Source organism: Pseudophryne corroboree, chromosome 8 (assembly GCF_028390025.1).
Source record: "Pseudophryne corroboree isolate aPseCor3 chromosome 8, aPseCor3.hap2, whole genome shotgun sequence".
In the NCBI taxonomy this organism is placed as follows: Eukaryota; Metazoa; Chordata; class Amphibia; order Anura; family Myobatrachidae; genus Pseudophryne; species Pseudophryne corroboree.
Window position 1 is genome coordinate 5,051,624 of NC_086451.1, and position 24,186 is coordinate 5,075,809.

Sequence of the window (24,186 nt, forward strand, 5' to 3'; positions counted from 1 at the left end):
AGGGTGCACTGCTGGCAACAGGCTCCCTGCATCGTGGGACTGAGGGGAGAGAAGCAGACCTACTTCTGTGAGTTTCAAGGCTCTGCTTCTTAGGCTACTGGACACCATTAGCTCCAGAGGGTCGGAACGCAGGTCTCACCCTCGCCGTTCGTCCCAGAGCCGCGCCGCCGTCCTCCTCACAGAGCCGGAAGATAGAAGCCGGGTGAGTATTAGAAGAAAGAAGACTTCAAAGGCGGCAGAAGACTTCAGTTCTTCACTGAGGTAAGCGCGCAGCCATTGTTCCCACACGTACACACACAGCGGGCACTGTAAGGGTGCAGGGCGCAGGGAGGGCGCCCTGGGCAGCAATTTTAACCTCAAAGGGACACTGGCAGATGGATTAGATACCACAGAGGCGGTATATTAATAAACCCCCGCCAGTATAAATAATTTGAGCGGGACCGAAGCCCGCCGGTGAGGGGGCGGAGCTTGATCCTCCAGCACTAACCAGCGCCATTTTCTCCACAGCACGCTGTAGAGAAGCTGGCTCCCCGAACTCTCCCCTGCTGAACACGGTTACAGAGGGCAAAAAAGAGGGAAGGGGGGGCACTTAAATTGGCGCAGTGAGTGTATTTATAGATTTATATAAAAGCGCTGTACTAACTGGGATTTATTCCAGTGTCCGGTGGCGCTGGGTGTGTGCTGGCAAACTCTCTCTCTGTCTCTCCAAAGGGCCTTATTGGGGAACTGTCTCCATATAGATATATCCCTGAGTGTGTGGGGGTGTCGGTACGTGTGTGTCGGCATGTCTGAAGCGGAAGGCTCATCTAAGGAGGAGGTGGAGCAGATGATTGTGGTGTCTCCGTCGGCAACGCCGACACCTGATTGGTTGGATATGTGGAATGTTTTAAATGCAAATGTGACCTTGTTATATAAGAGGATGGACAAAGCAGAGTCCAGGGAAAAAGCAGGGAGTCAATCCATGGCTTCGACTGTGTCACAGGGCCCTTCAGGGTCTCAAAAACGTCCCCTGTCCCAAGTAGCAGATACTGATACCGACACGGATTCTGACTCCAGTGTCGACTATGATGATGCGAAGTTACACCCAAGGGTGGCCAAAAGTATTCATTATATGATTATTGCAATAAGAGATGTTTTGCATATCACAGAGGACCCCTCTGTCCCTGACACGAGGGTGCACATGTTTAAGGAAAAGAAACCTGAGGTAACCTTTCCCCCAGCTCATGAGCTGAACGCGTTATTTGAAAAAGCTTGGGAGACTCCAGACAAGAAACTGCAGATTCCCAAGAGGATTCTTATGGCATATCCTTTCCCTGCACAGGACAGGGTACGTTGGGAATCCTCTCCCAGGGTGGACAAGGCTTTAACACGCCTGTCCAAGAAGGTGGCGCTACCGTCTCCAGACACGGCAACCCTCAAGGATCCTGCTGATCGCAGACAGGAGACTACATTAAAATCAATTTATACACATACGGGTGCTTTGCTCAGACCGGCAATAGCATCGGCATGGGTTTGTAGCGCTGTAGCAGCTTGGGTAGATACCTTATCAGCTGACATTGATACCCTAGACAGGGATACCATTTTATTGACCTTAGGTCACATTAAAGACGCAGTCTTATATATGAGAGACGCTCAGAGAGATGTTAGGCTACTAGGTTCGAGGGCCAACGCCATGGCGATTTCTGCTAGGCGAGCACTGTGGACCCGCCAATGGACAGGCGATGCCGACTCAAAGAGGCATATGGAAGTTTTGCCTTACAAGGGTGAGGTTTTATTTGGGGAAGGTCTCGCGGACCTGGTTTCCACAGCTACCGCGGGTAAATCTACTTTTCTCTAACGTCCTAGAGGATGCTGGGGACTCCGTAAGGACCATGGGGATAGACGGGCTCCGCAGGAGACATGGGTGGTCATTCCGAGTTGTTCGCTCGCAAGATGCTTTTAGCAGCTTTGCACACGCTAAGCCGCCGCCTACTGGGAGTGAATCTTAGCTTATCAAAATTGCGAACGAAAGATTAGCAAAATTGCGAATAGACAATTCTTACCAGTTTCTGAGTAGCTTCAAACTTACTCGGCATCTGCGATCAGTTCAGTGCTTGTCGTTCCTGGTTTGACGTCATAAACACACCCAGCGTTCGCCCAGACACTCCTCCGTTTCTCCAGCCACTCCCGCGTTTTCCCCAGAAACGGTAGCGTTTTTTCACACACTCCCATAAAACGGCCTGTTTCCGCCCAGAAACACCCACTTCCTGTCAATCACACTACGATCACCAGAACGAAGAAAAAACCTCGTAATGCCGTGAGTAAAATACCTAACTGCATAGCAAATTTACTTGGCGCAGTCGCAGTGCGAACATTGCGCATGCGCAGTTAGCGGAAAATCGCTGCGATGCGAAGAAAAATACCGAGCGAACAACTCGGAATGACCCCCCTGGGCACTTTAAGAAAGAATTTAGTTCCTGGTGTGCACTGGCTCCTCCCTCTACGCCCCTCCTCCAGACCTGTTTGATACTGTGCCCAGACGAGCTGGGTGCTTTTCAGTGAGCTCTCCTGAGTTTACTGATAGAAAGTATTTTGTTAGGTTTTTTATTTTCAGAGAGATCTGCTGGCAACAGACTCTGCATCGAGGGACTGAGGGGAGAGAAGCAGCCCTACTCACTGAAGCTAGGGCCTGCTTCTTAGGCTACTGGACACCATTAGCTCCAGAGGGATTGGTACGCAGGATCTCACCCTCGCCGTCCGTCCCGGAGCCGCGCCGCCGTTCCCCTCGCAGAGTCGGAAGATAGAAGCCGGATGAGTATGAGAAGAAAAGAAGACTTCAGAGGCGGCAGAAGACTTCATGATCTTCACTGAGGTAACGCACAGCACTGCAGCTGTGCGCCATTGCTCCCACACACCTCACATACTCCGGTCACTGTAAGGGTGCAGGGCGCAGGGGGGGGGGCGCCCTGGGCAGCAATATAAACCTCTTATTTGGCAAAAGGAGCATATATACAGCTGGACACTGTATATATGCATGAGCCCCCGCCAATTTTACACTTTTAGCGGGACAGAAGCCCGCCGTCGAGGGGGCGGGGCTTCTCCCTCAGCACTCACCAGCGCCATGTTTCTCTAACGTCCTAGAGCAGGGGTGTCAACCTCAAATTCATCGGGGGCCGCATCAGCAGTTTGGTCCCCATCAAAGGGCCGGTTGTATCTGTAGGTCTATCCAAAATTTACCGCTCCACCTGCCTTATATGTGCCCAGCCATCTGCCCCCTTTTATAGTGCCCAGCCATGTGCCCCCTTTTATAGTGCACAGGTCCCCATTTTACACATTGCGGCAGGCACAGGTCCCCATTTTACACATTGCGGCAGGCACAGGTCCCCATTTTACACATAGCGGCAGGTACAGGTCCCCATTTTACACATTGTGGCAGGCACAGGTCCCCATTTTACACATTGTGGCAGGCACAGGTCCCCATTTTACACATAGCGGCAGGTACAGGTCCCCATTTTACACATTGTGGCAGGCACAGGTCCCCATTTTACACATTGTGGCAGGCACAGGTCCCCATTTTACACATTGCGGCAGGTGGTGGAAGGAGGGAGAGAGAGAGAAAGAGAGGAAGGGAGAGGGGCTGACTTACATTTGAAGCGGTTCTCGCCGCTCTTCAGCCGCCTCTCCCTCCTCGTCTGCGCGGCTCCCTTCTCCCTCCTCCGACGGGGTTTCGTTGAATGACGCGTTTGCGCCGTGACGTCACGACGCAATCGCGTCATTCCGCGAAACCCCGCCCCCCCCCCCGAGCTGGGCACTCGGGAGAAGGGGGTTTCATGGCGGCGGCACCGCGGGCCATCAGACGAGGTCTGGCGGGCCGGATTTGGCCCGCGGGCCTTGTCTTTGACACCCCTGTCCTAGAGGATGCTGGGGACTCCGTAAGGACCATGGGGATAGACTGGCTCCGAGGGAGACATGGGCACTTTAAGAAAGAATTTAGATTCTGGTGTGCTCTGGCTCCTCCCTCTATGCCCCTCCTCCAGACCTCAGTTTGATACTGTGCCCAGACGAGCTGGGTGCTTTTCAGTGAGCTCTCCTGAGTTTACTGATAGAAAGTATTTTGTTAGGTTTTTTATTTTCAGGGAGCTCTGCTGGCAACAGACTCCCTGCATCGAGGGACTGAGGGGAGAGAAGCAGACCTACTCACTGAAGCTAGGTCCTGCTTCTTAGGCTACTGGACACCATTAGCTCCAGAGGGATTGGTACGCAGGATCTCACCCTCGCCATCCGTCCCAGAGCCGCGCCGCCGTCCCCCTCGCAGAGCCGGAAGATAGAAGCCGGGTGAGTATGAGAAGTAAAGAAGACTTCACAGGCGGCAGAAGACTTCATGATCTTCGCTAGAGGTAACGCACAGCACTGCAGCTGTGCGCCATTGCTCCACACACCTCACATACTCCGGTCACTGTAAGGGTGCAGGGCGCAGGGGGGGTGCGCCCTGGGCAGCATTTAGGACCTCATATTGGCAAAAAGAACACATATATACAGCTGGGCACTGTATATATGTATGAGCCCCCGCCAAAAATGACAGTTTAAGCGGGACAGAAGCCCGCCGCCGAGGGGCGGGGCTTCTCCCTCAGCACTCACCAGCGCCATTTTTTTCTCCACAGCACCGCTGAGAGGAAGCTCCCCAGGCTCTCCCCTGCAGTATCACGGTAGAAGAGGGTTGAAAAGAGAGGGGGGCACATAATTAGGCGCAAAAACTATAACATACAGCAGCTACCTGGTTAACATTAAGTTACTGTGTTATTCCTGGGATATTATAGCGCTGGGGTGTGCTGGCATACTATCTCTCTGTCTCTCCAAAGGGCCTGGTGGGGGAACTGTCTTCAGAAAGGACATTCCCTGTGTGTGTGGTGTGTCGGTACGCTTGTGTCGACATGTCTGATGAGGAAGGCTATGTGGGAGAGGAGCGGGAGCAAATGAATGTGGTGTCTCCGCCGACAGCGCCAACACCTGATTGGATGGATATGTGGAAGGTTTTAAATGATAATGTTAATTCCTTGCATAAAAGATTAGACAAGGCTGATGCATTGGGGTCTCAACCCATGCCTGATCCTATGTCGCAGGGACCGTCAGGGTCTCATAAGCGCCCACTATCCCAAATTGTTGACACAGATACCGACACGGATTCTGACTCCAGTGTCGATTACGATGATGCAAAGTTACAGCCAAAATTGGCTAAATCCCTTCGATATATAATTATAGCAATAAAGGAGGTTTTGCACATCACAGAGGAACCCCCTGTCACTGACACGAGGGTGTATATGTATAAGGGAAAGAAACCTGAGGTAACTTTTCCACCCCTCACACGAACTGAATGAGTTATGTGAAAAAGCTTGGGAATCTGCAGATAAAAAACTGCAGATTTCCAAACGGATTCTTATGGCGTATCCTTTCCCGCCAACGGACAGGTTACGATGGGAATCCTCCCCTAGGGTGGACAAAGCTTTAACACGCTTATCCAAAAAGGTAGCCCTGCCGTCACAGGATACGGCTACCCTCAAAGATGCTGCTGATCGCAAACAGGAGGTTACCCTGAAGTCCATTTTTACACATTCGGGTACCTTACTAAGACCGGCAATTGCGTCGGCCTGGGTGTGTAGTGCTGTAGCGGCATGGACGGATACCTTATCTGAGGAATTGGATACCCTAGATAAGGATACTGTATTATTGACCCTGGGGCATATAAAATACGCTGTCCTATATATCAGAGATGCTCAAAGAGACATTAGTCTACTGGGTTCTAGAATAAACGCTATGTCGATTTCTGCCAGAAGGGTCCTGTGGACTCGGCAATGGACAGGTGATGCCGACTCGAAAAGGCATATGGAGGTTTTACCTTACAGGGGTGAGGAATTGTTCGGGGAAGGTCTCTCGGACCTGCTCTCCACAGCTACAGCTGGAAAGTCAAATTTTTTGCCTTATGTTCCCTCACAGCCTAAGAGAGCACCGCATTATCAAATGCAATCCTTTCGTTCACAAAGAAACAAGAAAGTCCGAGGTGCGTCCTTTCTTGCCAGAGGTAGGGGCAGAGGAAAGAAGCTGCACAATACAGCTAGTTCCCAGGAACAGAAGTCCTCACCGGCCTCTACAAAATCCACCGCATGACGCTGGGGCTCCACTGGCGGAGCCGGGCCCTGTGGGGGCACGTCTTCGGAATTTCAGCCACATGTGGGTTCACTCCCAGGTGGATCCTTGGGCAATAGAAATTGTGTCTCAGGGTTACAAGCTGGAATTCGAAGAGGTGCCTCCTCGCCGGTATTTCAAATCGGCCCTACCATCTTCCCCCCAAGAGAGGGAAATAGTGTTAAACGCAATACAAAAATTGTATCTTCAGCAGGTGGTGGTCAAGGTTCCCCTCCTTCAACAGGGAAAGGGTTATTATTCGACCATGTTTGTAGTCCCGAAACCGGACGGTTCGGTCAGACCCATATTGAATTTAAAATCTCTGAACCTATACTTGAAAAGGTTCAAGTTCAAGTTGGAATCGCTAAGAGCGGTCACCGCAAGCCTGGAAGGGGGGGATGTTATGGTGTCACTGGACATAAAGGATGCGTACCTTCATGTCCCCATTTATCCACCTCATCAGGCGTACCTAAGATTTTCGGTACAGGATTGTCATTACCAATTTCTGACGTTGCCGTTTGGTCTCTCAACGGCCCCGAGAATATTTACCAAGGTAATGGCGGAAATGATGGTGCTCCTGCGGAAGCAAGGTGTCACAATTATCCCGTACTTGGACGATCTCCTCATAAAAGCGAGATCAAGAGAGCAGTTGCTGAACAGCGTATCTCTTTCACTGAAAGTGTTACAACACGGCTGGATTCTCGATATTCCAAAGTCGCAGTTGGTTCCTACGACTCGTCTGCCCTTCTTGGGCATGATTCTGGACACGGACCAGAAGAGGGTTTATCTCCCAATAGAGAAGGCCCAGGAACTCATGACTCTGGTCAAGAACCTATTGAAACCAAAACAGGTGTCAGTGCATCATTGCACTCGAGTCCTGGGAAAGATGGTGGCGTCATACGAGGCCATTCCCTTCGGCAGGTTCCATGCGAGGACTTTCCAATGGGACCTACTGGACAAGTGGTCCGGGTCACATCTTCAGATGCATCGGTTGATCACCCTGTCCCCCAGGGCCAGGGTGTCACTACTGTGGTGGCTGCAGAGTGCTCACCTTCTCAAGGGCCGCAGATTCGGCATTCAGGACTGGATCCTGGTGACCATGGACGCAAGCCTCCGAGGTTGGGGAGCAGTCACACAGGGAAGAAATTTCCAGGGTCTTTGGTCAAGTCAAGAGACTTGTCTTCACATCAACATCCTGGAGCTAAGGGCCATATACAACGCCCTACGTCAAGCGGAGACCTTACTTCGCGACCGACCAGTTCTGTTCCAGTCAGACAACATTACCGCAGTGGCTCATGTAAACCGCCAAGGCGGCACAAGGAGCAGAGTGGCAATGGCGGAAGCCACCAGAATTCTTCGCTGGGCGGAGAATCATGTAAGCACACTGTCAGCAGTGTTCATTCCGGGAGTGGACAACTGGGAAGCAGACTTCCTCAGCAGACACGACCTACACCCAGGGGAGTGGGGACTTCATCCAGAAGTCTTCGCACAGATTATGAGTCGGTGGGAACTGCCACAGATAGACAGGATGGCGTCCCGCCTCAACAAAAACCTACAAAGGTATTGCGCCAGGTCAAGAGACCCTCAGGCAGAAGCGGTAGACGCCCTAGTGACACCGTGGGTGTTCCGGTCAGTCTATGTATTTCCTCCTCTTCCTCTCATACCAAAGGTGTTGAGGATAGTAAGAAGAAAAGGAGTGAGAACAATCCTCATTGTTCCAGATTGGCCAAGACGGACCTGGTATCCAGATCTGCAGGAACTGATCACAGAAGATCCGTGGCCTCTTCCTCTAAGACAGGACCTGTTGCAACAGGGACCCTGTCTGTTCCAAGACTTACCACTGCTGCGTTTGACGGCATGGCGGTTGAACGCCGGATCCTAGCAGAAAAAGGCATTCCGGTTGAGGTTATCCCTACGCTGATAAAGGCTAGGAAGGAAGTAACAGCAAAACATCACCGTATATGGCGAAAATATGTTTCTTGGTGTGAGACCAAGAATGCTCCTACGGAAGAATTCCATCTGGGTCGTTTCCTTCACTTCCTACAAACTGGAGTGAATTTGGGCCTTAAATTAGGTTCCATTAAGGTCCAGATTTCGGCCTTATCCATTTTCTTTCAAAAAGAACTGGCTTCTCTCCCAGAAGTTCAGACTTTTGTAAAGGGAGTGCTGCATATTCAGCCTCCTTTTGTGCCTCCGGTGGCACTTTGGGATCTTAACGTGGTGTTAAGTTTCCTAAAGTCACACTGGTTTGAACCACTTAAAACAGTGGAGTTGAAATATCTCACGTGGAAGGTGGTCATGTTATTAGCCTTGGCTTTGGCTAGGCGAGTGTCTGAATTAGCGGCTTTGTCACATAAAAGCCCCTATTTGGTTTTCCATATGGATAGAGCAGAATTGCGGACCCGTTCGCAATTTTTGCCAAAAGTGGTTTCATCTTTTCATATGAACCAAGCTATTGTGGTGCCTGTGGCTACACGTGACTTGGAGGATTCCGAGTTACTTGATGTGGTCAGGGCTTTGAAAATTTACGTGGCCAGAACGGCTAGAGTCAGGAAAACTGAAGCGCTGTTTGTCCTGTATGCATCCAACAAGATTGGTGCCCCTGCTTCAAAGCAAACTATTGCTCGCTGGATTTGTAACACGATTCAGCAAGCGCATTCTACGGCTGGTTTGCCGTTACCAAGATCGGTCAAGGCCCATTCCACTAGGAAGGTGGGCTCTTCTTGGGCGGCTGCCCGGGGGGTCTCGGCACTACAGCTGTGTCGAGCTGCTACTTGGTCGGGTTCAAACACTTTTGCAAAATTCTACAAGTTTGATACCCTGGCTGAGGAGGACCTCATGTTTGCTCAATCGGTGCTGCAGAGTCATCCGCACTCTCCCGCCCGTTTGGGAGCTTTGGTATAATCCCCATGGTCCTTACGGAGTCCCCAGCATCCTCTAGGACGTTAGAGAAAATAAGATTTTACTTACCGGTAAATCTATTTCTCGTAGTCCGTAGAGGATGCTGGGCGCCCGTCCCAAGTGCGGACTTCTTCTGCAATACTTGTATATAGTTATTGCTTCAATAAGGGTTATGTTATAGTTGCATCGGTCTTGAACTGATGATATGTTGTTTTCATACTGTTAACTGGGTAAGTTTATCACAAGTTATACGGTGTGATTGGTGTGGCTGGTATGAATCTTGTCCTTGGATTAACAAAATCCTTTCCTCGTACTGTCCATCTCCTCTGGGCACAGTTTCTCTAACTGAGGTCTGGAGGAGGGGCATAGAGGGAGGAGCCAGTGCACACCAGGAACTAAATTCTTTCTTAAAGTGTCCATGTCTCTTGCGGAGCCCGTCTATCCCCATGGTCCTTACGGAGTCCCCAGCATCTTCTACGGACTACGAGAAATAGATTTACCGGTAAGTAAAATCTTATTTTTTCTCCATAGCACCGCTGAGGAAGCTCCCCGGACTCTCCCCTGCTTATACCACGGTAGAAGAGAGGGTTTAAAGAAGAGGGGGGGCACATAATTTGGCGCAGATAATAACAGCGCTACTGGGTAAACATTAAATTGCTGTGTTTTTTTCCTGGGTTAATAGCGCTGGGGTGTGTGCTGGCATACTCTCTCTCTCTGTCTCTCCAAAGGGCCTTGTGGGGGAATTACCACCAGATGAGCATTCCATGAGTGTGTGGTGTGTCGGTACGTGTGTGTCGACATGTCTGAAGTAAAAGGCTCTCCTAAGGAGGAGATGGAGCAAATATATGTGTGAGAGGGTGTCTCCGTCGACAACGCCGACACCTGTTTGGATATGTGTAATTAAGTGCTGAGGTAAATTTATTGCACAAAAGATTAGAGAACAGACAGGAAATCTACCCATGTCTGTCCCTATGTCGCAGAGACCTTCAGAGTCTCACAATGCTCACTATCCAAAATAATAGACACTGATATCGACACAGAGTCTGACTCCAGTGTCGACTACGATAATGCAAAGTTACAGCCAAGATGGCTGAAAGGTATTCAATATATGATTATTGTAATAAAGATGATTTGCATATCACTGATGACTCATCTGTCCCTGACACAAGGGTACACATGTTTAAGGGGAAGAAAGCTGAGATAACATTTCCCCCCTCTCATGAGGAAAAAGAGCGGGAATCTCCAGACAAGAGACTGCAGCTTCCCAAAAAGAATTCTCAGGGAGTATCCTTTCCCTAATGGGGCCAGGATACGATGGGAATCTTCCCCTTGGGTGTACAAGGCATTGACACGTTTACCCAAAAAGGTAGCGCTGACTTAACAGCTATCCTCAGGGATCCTGCAGATAGCATGCAGAAAAGTACTTTGAAGTCCATTTACACACATTCTGGTACACTACTCAGACCGGCGATTGTGTCGGCATGGGTTTATAGCGATGTAGCAGCGTGGACAGATACCTTATCAGCGGAGATTGAAACCCTAGATAAGGATACCATGGTATTGACCCTAGTGTATGTGTATATATATATATATATATATATATATATATATATAAAAGATGCTGCCTTATATATATATAAAACATGCCCAAAGAGACATTAGTCTACTGGGTTCTAGAGTCAACGCTATGTCGATTTCTGCTAGAAGTTTCCTGTGGAACATGCAATGGACAGGTGATGCCGACTAAAAGAGGCATATGGAGGTTTTACCTTACAAGGCTGAGGAATTGTGTGGAGAAGGGCTCTCGGACCTGGTCTCCACAGCTATAGCTGGTAATTCTGATCTTTTGCCTTATATTCCCTCACAGCCTAAGAAAGCACGACATTATCAATTGCAGTCCTTTCGGTCGCAGAATAACAAGAAAGTACGAGGAGCGTCCTTTCTTACCAGAGGTAAGGGTACAGGGCACAGCTAGTTCCCAGGAACAGAAGTCCTCTCCGGCCTCTACTACATCCAACGCATGATGCTGGGGCTCCGCTAAGGGAGTCCGCCCCAGTGGGAGCACGTCTTCGACTCTTCAGCCACATCTGAGTTCACTCACAGGTGGTTCCCGGGGCAATAAAAAATTGGTTCTCAGGGTTACAAGCTGGAATTCGAAAGGTGCCTCCTCGCCGGTTTTTCCTTATCGGACCTACTGGCTTCTCCCCCAGGAAGGGAGATAATATTAAATACAATTCACACATTGTATCTCCAACAGGTGGTGCTCAAGGTTCCCCTCCTGCAACAAGGAAGGCGATATGACTCAACCTTGGCTGTAGTCCCGAAACCGTACGGTTCGGTCAGACCTATTTTTAAAATTAAAATCTCTGAACCTATACGGGAAAAGGTTCAAATTTAAAGTGGAATCGCCCAGAGCGATCATCGCAAGCCTGGAAGGGGGGGATTTGATGGTGTATCTAAATATAAAGGCTGCATACCTTCATGTTCCCATTTTTCCACCCCATCAGGCGTACCTGACAATTGCGGTACAGGATTGTCATGACCAATTTCAGAGTAATTGGCGGAAATAATGGTGCTCCTACGCAAGCAAGGAGTCACAGTTGTCCCATACTTGGACGATCTCCTAATAAGGGCGAGATCAAAAGAGCAGTTGTTGAACAGCGTGTCACTTTCGCTGAAGGTGTCACAGCAGCACGGCTGGATTCTCAATTTCCCGAGGTCACAGTTGGTTCCTATAGCTCGTCTGCCCTTCTTGGGTATGATTCTGGATACAGACCAGAAATGGATTTACCGTCAGATAGAGAAGGCCCAGGAACTCATGACTCTAGTCAGGGACCTATTGAAACCAAGACAGGTGTCAGTGCATCACTGCACTCGAGTCCTGGGAAAAACATTCCCTTCAGCAGGTTCCATGCGAGGACTTTCCAATGGGACCTACTGGACAAGTGGTCCGGGTCACATCTACAGATTCATCAGTTGATCACCCTATCCCCCAGGGCCAGGGTATCTCTCCTGTGGTGGCGGCAGAGTGCTCACCTTCTAGAAGGCCGCAGATTCGGCATTCAGGACTAGATCCTGGTGACCACGGACACGAGCCTCCGAGACTGGGGAGCAGTCACACAGGGAAGAAATTTCCAAGGTCTTTGGTCAAGTCAAGAGATTTGTCTTCACATCAACATATTGGAACTAAGGGCCATATACAACACCCTACGTCAAGCGGAGACCTTTCTTCGCGACCAACCGGTTCTGATCCAGTCAGACAACGTCACCGCAGTAACTCATGTAAACTGCCAAGGCGGCACAAGGAGCAGAGTGGCGATGGCGAAAGCCACCAGAATTCTTCGCTGGGCGGAGAATCATGTAAGAGCACTGTCAACAGTGTTCATTCCAGGAGTGGACAACTGGGAAGCAGACTTCCTTACCAGACATACGTCCTGGAGAGTGGAGACTTCATCGGAAAGTCTTCGCACAGATTGCAGTTCGGTGGGGACTGCCACAGATAGACAGGATGGCGTCCCGCCTCAACAAAAAGCTGCAGAGTTATTGCGCCTGGTCAAGAGACCCTCAGGCAGTAGCGGTAGACGCCCTAGTGACACCGTGGGTGTTCCAGTCAGTCTATGTATTTCCTCCTCTTCCTCTCATACCCAAGGGTTGAGAATAATAAGAAAAAGGAGGAGTGAGAACAATCCTCATTGTTCCAGATTGGCCACGAAGGATCTGGTATCCGGATCTGCAGGAAATGCTTACAGAAAATCCGTGGCCTCTTCCTCTAAGACAGGACCTGTTGCAACAGGGCCCATGTCTGTTCCAAGACTTACCGCTGCTGCGTTTGACGGCATGGCGGTTGAACGCCGGAACCTAGCGGAAAAAGGCATTCCGGATGAAGTCATTCCCACGCTGATAAAGGCTAGGAAGGACGTGACATCTTAACTTTATCACCGTATATGGCGAAAATATGTTTCTTGGTGTGAGGCCAGGAATGCTCCTATGGAAGAATTCCATCTGGGCCGTTTCCTTCACTTCCTACAAACTGGAGTGAATTTGGGCCTAAAACTTAGGCTCCATTAAGGTTCAGATTTCGGCCCTATCCATTTTCTTTCAAAAAGAGTTGGCTTCTCTAGCAGAAGTTCAGACGTTTGTAAAAGGAGTGCTGTGTATCCAGCCTCCTTTTGTGCCTCCGGTGGCACCTTGGGATCTTAACGTGGTGTTAAGTTTCCTAAAGTCACACTGGTTTGAACCACTTAAAACGGCGGAGTTAAAATATCTCACGTGGAAGGTGGTCATGTTATTAGCCTTGGCTTTGGCTAGACGTGTGTCAGAATTAGCAGCTTTGTCACATAAAAGCCCCTATCTGGTTTTCCATATGGATAGAGCAGAATTGCGGACCCGTTCACAATTTCTGCCGAAAGTGGTATCATCTTTTCATATGAACCAACCTATTGTGGTGCCTGTGGCTACACGTGACTTGGAGGATTCCGAGTTACTTGATGTGGTCAGGGCTTTGAAAATTTACGTGGCCAGAACGGCTAGAGTCAGGAAAACTGAAGCGCTGTTTGTCCTGTATGCATCCAACAAGATTGGTGCCCCTGCTTCAAAGCAAACTATTGCTCGCTGGATTTGTAACACGATTCAGCAAGCGCATTCTGCGGCTGGATTGCCGTTACCAAAATCGGTCAAGGCCCATTTCACTAGGAAGGTGGGCTCTTCTTGGGCGGCTGCCCGGGGGGTCTCGGCACTACAGCTGTGTCGAGCTGCTACTTGGTCGGGTTCAAACACTTTTGCAAAATTCTATAGGTTTGATACCCTGGCTGAGGAGGACCTTGTGTTTGCTCATTCAGTGCTGCAGAGTCATCCGCACTCTCCCGCCCGTTTGGGAGCTTTGGTATAATCCCCATGGTCCTTACGGAGTCCCCAGCATCCTCTAGGACGTTAGAGAAAATAAGATTTTACTTACCGGTAAATCTATTTCTCGTAGTCCGTAGAGGATGCTGGGCGCCCGTCCCAAGTGCGGACTTCTTCTGCAATACTTGTATATACTTATTGCTTCAATAAGGGTTACGTTATAGTTGCATCGGTCTTGCACTGATGATATGTTGCTTTCATACTGTTAACTGGGTAGTTATCACAAGTTATACGGTGTGATTGGTGTGGCTGGTATGAATCTTGCCCTTGGATTAACAAAATCCTTTCCTTGTACTGTCCATCTCCTCTGGGCACAGTTTCTCTAACTGAGGTCTGGAGGAGGGGCATAGAGGGAGGAGCCAGTGCACACCAGGAACTAAATTCTTTCTTAAAGTGCCCATGTCTCCTGCGGAGCCCGTCTATCCCCATGGTCCTTACTGAGTCCCCAGCATCCTCTACGGACTACGAGAAATAGATTTACCGGTAAGTAAAATCTTATTTTTTGCCTTATGTTCCCCCACAGCAAAAGAAAACACCACAATATCAGATGCAGTCCTTTCGGTCGCATAAGTCCAGAAGAGGTCGGGGCTCTTCCTTCCTCGCCAGAGGTAAGGGTAGAGGGAAAAGAATGCCTGCTACGACTAGTTCGCAGGAGCAGAAGTCCTCCCCGGCTTCTACTAAATCCACCGCATGACGCTGGAACTTCACTGAGGGAGTCCGCGCCGGTGGGGGCACGTCTTCGACTCTTCAGCCACGTCTGGGTTCAGTCAGACGTGGATCCTTGGGCGATGGAAATTGTATCCCAAGGCTACAAGCTGGAATTCGAAGACGTGCCTCCTCGCCGATTTTTCAAATCGGCTTTACCAGCTTCTCCCCCAGAGAGGGAGATAGTTTTAGCTGCAATTCAGAAGCTGTGTCAACAACAAGTGATTATCAAGGTTCCCCTAATGCAACAGGGGAAAGGGTACTATTCAACCCTATTTATGGTCCCGAAACCGGATGGCTCGGTCAGACCCATTCTAAATTTAAAATCCCTAAACCTGTACGTGAAAAAGTTCAAATTCAAGATGGAATCGTTCAGGGCAGTTATCTCCAGCCTGGAAGGGGGGGATTTTATGGTGTCACTAGACATAAAGGATGCATGCCTTCATGTCCCCATAAATCCCCCTCATCAGGCGTACCTGAGATTCGCTGTACAGGACTGTCATTACCAGTTCAGACGTTGCTGTTTGGGCTTTCCACGGCCCGAGGGTTTTCACCAAGGTAATGGCGGAAATGATGGTGCTCCTGCGCAGGCAGGGAGTCACAATTATCCCGTATTTGGACAATCTCCTGATTAAAGCGAGATCAAAGGAACAGTTGCAGAAAAGCGTGTCGCTCTCCCTGAGAGTGCTGCAACAACATGGCTGGATTCTAGTCACAGTTGGGTCCAACGACTCGGCTATCTTTCTTAGGCATGATTCTAGACACGGAACAAAAGAGGGTTTTTCTCCCGATGGAAAAAGCCCAGGAACTCCAGAACATGGTCAGGGACCTGTTAAAACCGAAGAGAGTGTCAGTCCATCAATGCACTCGAGTACTGGGAAAAATGGCGGCGACCTACGAGGCCGTCCCCTTCGGCAGGTTTCATGCGAGGATATTTCAGTGGGACCTTCTGGGCAAGTGGTCCGGGTCCCATCTTCAAATTCATCAGAAAATAAGCCTGTCCCCCAGGGCCAGGGTGTCTCTCCTATGGTGGCTGCAGAGTGCTCACCTTCTAGAGGGTCGCAGGTTCGGCATTCAAGACTGGGTTCTGGTGACCACGGACGCGAGCCTCCGAGGATGGGGAGCAGTCACACAAGGAATACATTTTCAGGGACTATGGTCAAGCCAGGAGGTTTGTCTACACATCAACATACTGGAATTAAGGGCCATATACAACGGACTACGACAAGCGGAGAATCTTCGTCGCGACCTACCCGTTCTGATTCAATCAGACAACGTTACGCCCGTGGCTCATGTAAACCGCCAAGGCGGGACAAGGAGCAGAGTCGCGATGGCAGAAGCCACCAGGATTCTTCGCTGGGCGGAAAATCACGTAAAGCGCTCTATCAGCAGTCTTCATTCCGTGAGTCGACAACTGGGAAGCAGACTTCCTCCGCAGACACGATCTCCATCCAGGAGAGTGGGGACTTCATCAAGAAGTTTTTGCAGAGATAACAAGTCTTTGGGGACTTCCTCAAATAGACATGATGGCGTCACACCTCAACAAGAAGCTTCAGAGGTATTGTGCCAGGTCAAGGGACCCTCAGGCAGTAGCGGTGGACGCCCTGGTGACACCATGAGTGTTTCAGTCGGTCTATGTGTACCCTCCTCTTCCTCTCATCTCAAAAATATTGAGAATCATAAGACGAAAAAGAGTGCAGACAATACTCATTGTTCCAGATTGGCCTCGAAGGGCCTGGTATTCAGATCTTCAGGAGATGCTCACAGAAGATCCGTGGCCTCTTCCTCTCAGGGAGGACCTGTTGCAGCAGGGGCCCTGCGTGTTCCAAGACTTACCGCGGTTACGTTTGACAGCATGGCGGTTGAACACCGAATCCTAGCTGGGAAAGGTATTCCGGAGGAAGTCATCCCTACTCTGATAAAGACTAGGAAGGAGGTGACGGCGAAACATTATCACCGTATCTGGAGGAAGTATGTATCTTGGTGTGAAGCCAAGAATGCTCCTACGGAAGATTTCCATCTGGGCCATTTTCTCCACTTTCTGCAGCAGGAGTGGATATGGGCCTGAAGTTAGGCTCCATTAAGGTACAGATTTCGGCCCTATCTATATTCTTTCAGAAGGAATTGGCTTCTCTTCCAGAAGTCCAGACTTTTGTAAAAGGAGTGCTACACATCCAGGCTCCTTTTGTGCCCCCAGTGGCACCGTGGGACCTTAACGTGGTGTTACAGTTCCTAAAATCTCACTGGTTTGAGCCTCTTCAAACAGTTGAATTGAAATTTCTCACTTGGAAGGTGGTCATGTTGTTGGCCTTGGCATCTGCAAGGCGGGTGTCCGAATTGGCGGCTTTGTCTTACAAAAGCCCCTATCTGATTTTCCATGTGGATAGAGCAGAGTTGAGGACTCGTCCTCAAATTTTGCCTAAGGTGGTTTCATCGTTTCATATGAACCAACTTATAGTGGTGCCTGTGGCTACGGGAGACTTGGAGGATTACAAGTCCCTTGATGTAGTCAGGGCCTTAAAAATTTACGTAGCCAGGACGGCTCGGGTTAGGAAAACAGAGGCACTGTTTGTCCTGTATGCAGCCAACAAGGTTGGCGCTCCTGCTTCTAAGCAGACTATTGCTCACTGGATCTGTAACACGATTCAGCAGGCTCATTCTATGGCTGGATTGCCGTTACCAAATTCGGTAAAGGCCCATTCCACTAGGAAGGCGGGCTCTTCTTGGGCGGCTGCCCGAGGCGTCCCGGCTTTACAGCTTTGCCGAGCAGCTACTTGGTCGGGTTCAAACACCTTTGCAAAATTCTACAAGTTTGATACCCTGGCTGATGAGGACCTCATGTTTGCTCAATCGGTGCTGCAGAGTCATCCGCACTCTCCCGCCCGGTTTGGAGCTTTGGTATAATCCCCATGGTCCTTACGGAGTCCCCAGCATCCACTAGGACGTAAGAGAAAATAAGATTTTAAACCTACCGGTAAATCTTTTTCTCCTAGTCCGTAGAGGATGCTGGGCGCCCGTCCCAGTGCGGACATATTTCTGCAAGGCTTGTATATAGTTGTTGCTTACATAAGGGTTATGTTACAGTTAAGATCAGTCGTTGGCTGATACTGTTTTTGTTCATACTGTTAACTGGTTGCGTATATTCCAGGTTATACGGTATGATTGGTGTGGCTGGTGTGTATCTCGCCCTTAGATTAACAAAAATCCTTTCCTCGTACTGTCCGTCTCCTCTGGGCACAGTTTCTCTAACTGAGGTCTGGAGGAGGGGCATAGAGGGAGGAGCCAGTGCACACCCATTCTAAAGTCTTTAGAGTGCCCATGTCTCTTGCGGAGCCCGTCTATACCCCCATGGTCCTTACAGAGTCCCCAGCATCCTCCACGGACTAGGAGAAAAAGATTTACCGGTAGGTTTAAAATCTTATTTTTTTTCATTTTTTGAACTTTATCATGCTTATCGATCCACGTGGACTACGATTGGGAATGGTAACCTGTGCCGAGCGCAGCGGTAGCAGAGCGAGGCACACCTTGCCGCGAGGGGACAAGGTGCACTAATTGAGGTTCCCCGTCACTGTACGGAGAAAACGACACCAAAAATAGTAAAAGCAACTCACAATGACCTTTTTTTTTAGCACATGTCGATCTATTGACCATGTTGACCTAATGCAAGTAGACCAATAGTGGCGACCTAATGACCCATACCCGTCCATCCATATCTTTCCGCACCTCTGCACTATAGCGGATTGGAAGTATACACGCTTGCGTGTTGGGCTGGACGCCATATGCTGTAATTGCGCTTTTCCTTGTATGCGGCTTTTACATTTAAAGATTCTGAGAATAAATTAGCCCATTTGTGTGCAGCCGAGAGGAAGACCTTATCCAGCGGAGCGGGGTGTAAGGGCTGAGCGCAGGGGCGTGGCCAGAACTGCACTCCCTGCACCCACGCTAGCTGCGCCCGTGGCTGAGCGTTATGCCGGAGCACAGACCTGAGCTGGGGATAGGTTGCAGAGATGGACGATGGTCGGTCAGAGTGATCCGGCGCTGTGTCCTCTGACTCAGCATCAGATCACACAGATAGACGTCTCCTGCTGCATTACCGTATGACAGCATCGCCGCTGCGTCCTCGCAGTGCTGCCGGCGTCCACATGTGTACCAATAGTAGTAAGTATTCCCACGCCTGTAGTAAGGAAGCTCCTATCGGTGCGTTAGCTAATCGCTCACTCGCAGCAGAAGCAGCCGCAGGGGAGTCGCTTCCTGACAGTGACGCATCAGCCAGCCAGGAAGAGCACAGTCCTATCTGCCCGCGGCACCGCTCCAGGCCGTCATGCTGACACCTGATTGGTCGCTGTGCGTTATGATGTATCTCTGTGCAGGTAAAGGTTACAGCTTGTGTGGCGAAACGCGACCTGCCAGGTAAGGATGTTATCCACACAGAGAGGGTCGTTACCTGACAGTCATATGCGCATTATTACATGTAGTGTAAAGGTAGGCTATACTCAATAAGAGGTGACATAATCACATACACCTCCTGACATGAGCCGCCGCGTTTCTGATCCGGTGACCTTTGCTCCTTACAGGAATACCCTCGCTAATAGCTGCGGGACAGGGATCCGCTCGTCCACCAGTGACCCCAGCCGGAAGCCCCTGGACAGTCGGGTTCTGAATGCTGTTAAATGTAAGAACTTCTCATAGTTGGTTCATGTCTTGCATTTGTTGTTGGGGGGAGAAATCGGAGCCCCCATTACAGAGCACCGTAACCTAACTCACACTGGGGGGAAGCCATGCGCTCAGCCCAACCAGTATGGAGCCAATAATATCCCTGCGAGCGGTCACACACAACAGGGAATACTTACCAGCGTCTTCCAGGGAGCAGCTGCTGGGAGATAGTTGTGTCCATTGCAACTAATCAAACGTTTGCTTTAATATGTTGAATTTTGCAGCAGCTGACACGTAGAATGTGATTGGTCTTCTAGTAAAAGGTTCATAAAGGGCCCGCCACTTGCGTTCTCACAGAATAGCTGCTCCCGTATTAGTATAAAATAAGCACCGCGCTGAATACATTGTCTGTGTTGCTCGGGATATAAGATATATGAGGAACACGTGTATAAGGACTGCAGGAGGCACAGACTACACCCATGTGACCTCCCCTTGGAGCATTCATTAAATGTCATTACCTGGTGGTGTTTGTATCTATTTCACAAGCGGCCCATGGGAAACATACAGGGGATTATAGCATACATACATGGGGATCATACAGGGGATTATATCATACATACATGGGAAACATACAGGGGATTATAGCATACATACATGGGGATCATACAGGGGATTATAGCATACACACATGGGAAACATACATGGGATTATAGCATACATACATGGGAATCATACAGGGGATTATAGCATACATACATGGGGAGCATACAGGGGATTATAGCATACATACATGGGAATACATACAGGGGATTATATCATACATACATGGGGATCATACAGGGGATTATAGCATACATACATGGGGATCATACAGAGGATTATAGCATACATACATGGGAAACATACAGGGGATTATATCATACATACATGGGGATCATACAGGGGATTATAGCATACATACATGGGAACCATACAGGGGATTATAGCATACATACATGGGAAACATACAGGGGATTATATCATACATACATGGAAAACATACAGGGGATTATATCATACATACATGGGGAGCATACAGGGGATTATAGCATACATACATGGGGATCATACAGGGGATTATAGCATACATACATGGGAAACATACAGGGGATTATAGCATACATACATGGGAAACATACAGGGGATTATATCATACATACATGGAAAACATACAGGGGATTATATCATACATACATGGGAAACATACAGGGGATTATATCATACATACATGAGGAGCATACAGGGGATTATATCATACATACATACATAGAAAACATACAGGGGATTATATCATACATACATACATACATACATACATACATACATGGGAAACATACAGGGGATTATATCATACATACATGGGAAACATACAGGGGATTATATCATACATACATACATACATACATGGGGAGCATACAGGGGATTATAGCATACATACATGGAAAACATACAGGGGATTATATCATACATACATGGGAAACATACAGGGGATTATATCATACATACATACATGGAAAACATACAGGGGATTATATCATACATACATGGGAAACATACAGGGGATTATATCATACATACATGGGAAACATACAAGGGATTATAGCATACATACATGGGGATCATACAGGGGATTATATCATACATACATGGGGAGCATACAGGGGATTATAGCATACATACATGAGAAACATACAGGGGATTATATCATACATACATGGAAAACATACAGGGGATTATATCATACATACATGGAAAACATACAGGGGATTATATCATACATACATGGGAAACATACAGGGGATTATATCATACATACATGGGGAGCATACAGGGGATTATAGCATACATACATGGAAAACATACAGGGGATTATATCATACATACATGGGAAACATACAGGGGATTATATCATACATACATACATACATGGGAAACATACAGGGGATTATATCATACATACATGGGGAGCATACAGGGGATTATATCATACATACATGGGGATCATACAGGGGATTATAGCATACATACATGGGAAACATACAGGGGATTATATCATACATACATGGGAAACATACAGGGGATTATAGCGTACATACATGGGAAACATACAGGGGATTATAGCATACATACATGGGAAACATACAGGAGATTATATCATACATACATGGGAATCATACAGGTGATTATGGCATACATACATACATACATGGGAATCATACAGGGGATTATAGCATACATACATGGGAAACATACAGGGGATTATATCATACATACATGGGAAACATACAGGGGATTATATCATACATACACGGGGATCATACAGGGGATTATATCATACATACATGAGGAGCATACAGGGGATTATATCATACATACATAGAAAACATACAGGGGATTATATCATACATACATACATACATACATACATACATGGGAAACATACAGGGGATTATATCATACATACATGGGAAACATACAGGGGATTATATCATACATACATACATACATACATGGGGAGCATACAGGGGATTATAGCATACATACATGGAAAACATACAGGGGATTATATCATACATACATGGGAAACATACAGGGGATTATATCATACATACATACATGGAAAACATACAGGGGATTATATCATACATACATGGGAAACATACAGGGGATTATATCATACATACATGGAAAACATACAGGGGATTATATCATACATACATGGGAAACATACAGGGGATTATATCATACATACATGGGAAACATACAAGGGATTATAGCATACATACATGGGGATCATACAGGGGATTATATCATACATACATGGAAAACATACAGGGGATTATATCATACATACATGGGAAACATACAGGGGATTATATCATACATACATGGGGAGCATACAGGGGATTATATCATACATACATGGGGATCATACAGGGGATTATAGCATACATACATGGGAAACATACAGGGGATTATATCATACATACATGGGAAACATACAGGGGATTATAGCGTACATACATGGGAAACATACAGGGGATTATAGCATACATACATGGGAAACATACAGGAGATTATATCATACATACATGGGAATCATACAGGTGATTATGGCATACATACATACATACATGGGAATCATACAGGGGATTATAGCATACATACATGGGAAACATACAGGGGATTATATCATACATACATGGGAAACATACAGGGGATTATATCATACATACACGGGGATCATACAGGGGATTATATTATACATACATGGGAAACATACAGGAGATTATATCATACATACATGGGAATCATACAGGTGATTATAGCATACATACATAGGAATCATACAGGGGATTATATCATACATACATGGGAAACATACAGGGGATTATAGCATACATATATGGGAAATATACAGGGGATTATAGCATACATACATGGGAAACATACAGGGGATTATAGCATACATACATGGGAAACATACAGGGGATTATAGCATACATACATGGGAAACATACAGGGGATTATAGCATACATACATGGGAAACATACAGGGGATTATAGCATACATACATGGGGAGCATACAGGGGATTATATCATACATGGAATACATACATGGGATTATAGCATACATACATACATGGGAAACATACAGGGGATTATAGCATACCTACATGGGAATCATACAGGGGATTATAGCATATATACATGGGAATCATACAGGGGATTATATCATACATGGAATACATACATGGGATTATAGCATACATACATGGGAAACATACAGGGGATTATAGCATACCTACATGGAAATCATACAGGGGATTATAGCATATATACATGGGAATCATACAGGGGATTATATCATACATGGAATACATACCAGGGATTATAGCATATATACATGGGAAACATACAGGGGATTATATCATACATGGAATACATACAGAAGATTATAGCATACATACATACATACATACTTGGCAAACATACAGGGGATTATAGCATATATACATGGGAATCATACAGGGGATTATATCATACATGGAATACATACATGGGATTATAGCATACATACATGGAATACATACAGGGGATTATATCCTACATACATGGGATTATAGCATACATACAGGGGATTATATCATACATGGAATACATACAGAAGATTATAGCATACATACATACATACATACATACATACATACATGGCAAACATACAGGGGATTATAGCGTACATACATGGAATCATGCTGGCAATTATAGCATACATACATGGAATACATACAGGGGATTATAGCATACATACATACATACATGGCAAACATACAGGGGATTATATCATACATACATGGGAAGCATACATGGGATTATATTATACATACATGGGAAACATACAGGAGATTATATCATACATACATGGGAAACATACAGGGGATTATATCATACATACATGGGAAACATACAGGGGATTATATCATACATGGAATACATACAGGGGATTATAGCATACATACATACATGGAATACATACAGAAGATTATAACATACATACATGCATACATACATACATACATGGCAAACATACAGGGGATTATATCACACATACATGGGGAGCATACAGGGGATTATATCATACATACATGGGAAACATACAGGGGATTATAACATACATACATGTAATACATACAGAGGATTATAGCATACAGGGGATTATAACATACATACATGGAATACATACAGGGGATTTTATCATACATACATACATACATACATACATACATGGGAAACATACAGGGGATTATAGCATGCATACATACATA

General features: G+C 47.3%; 1 protein-coding gene across 5 annotated transcripts in view; it reads left to right on the forward strand.

Annotated features, from left to right (window-relative positions):
* Window positions 1-24,186, forward strand: part of NACC2 (NACC family member 2) — a 334,865-nt gene that overhangs the window by 300,763 nt on the left and 9,916 nt on the right. For all 5 annotated transcript variants that reach the window (XM_063935832.1, XM_063935834.1, XM_063935835.1 and 2 more), the window contains one exon: window positions 19,242-19,339. In XM_063935832.1, the coding sequence (XP_063791902.1) occupies window positions 19,242-19,339 (98 nt within the window). The remainder of the gene's footprint in view (window positions 1-19,241; window positions 19,340-24,186) is intronic.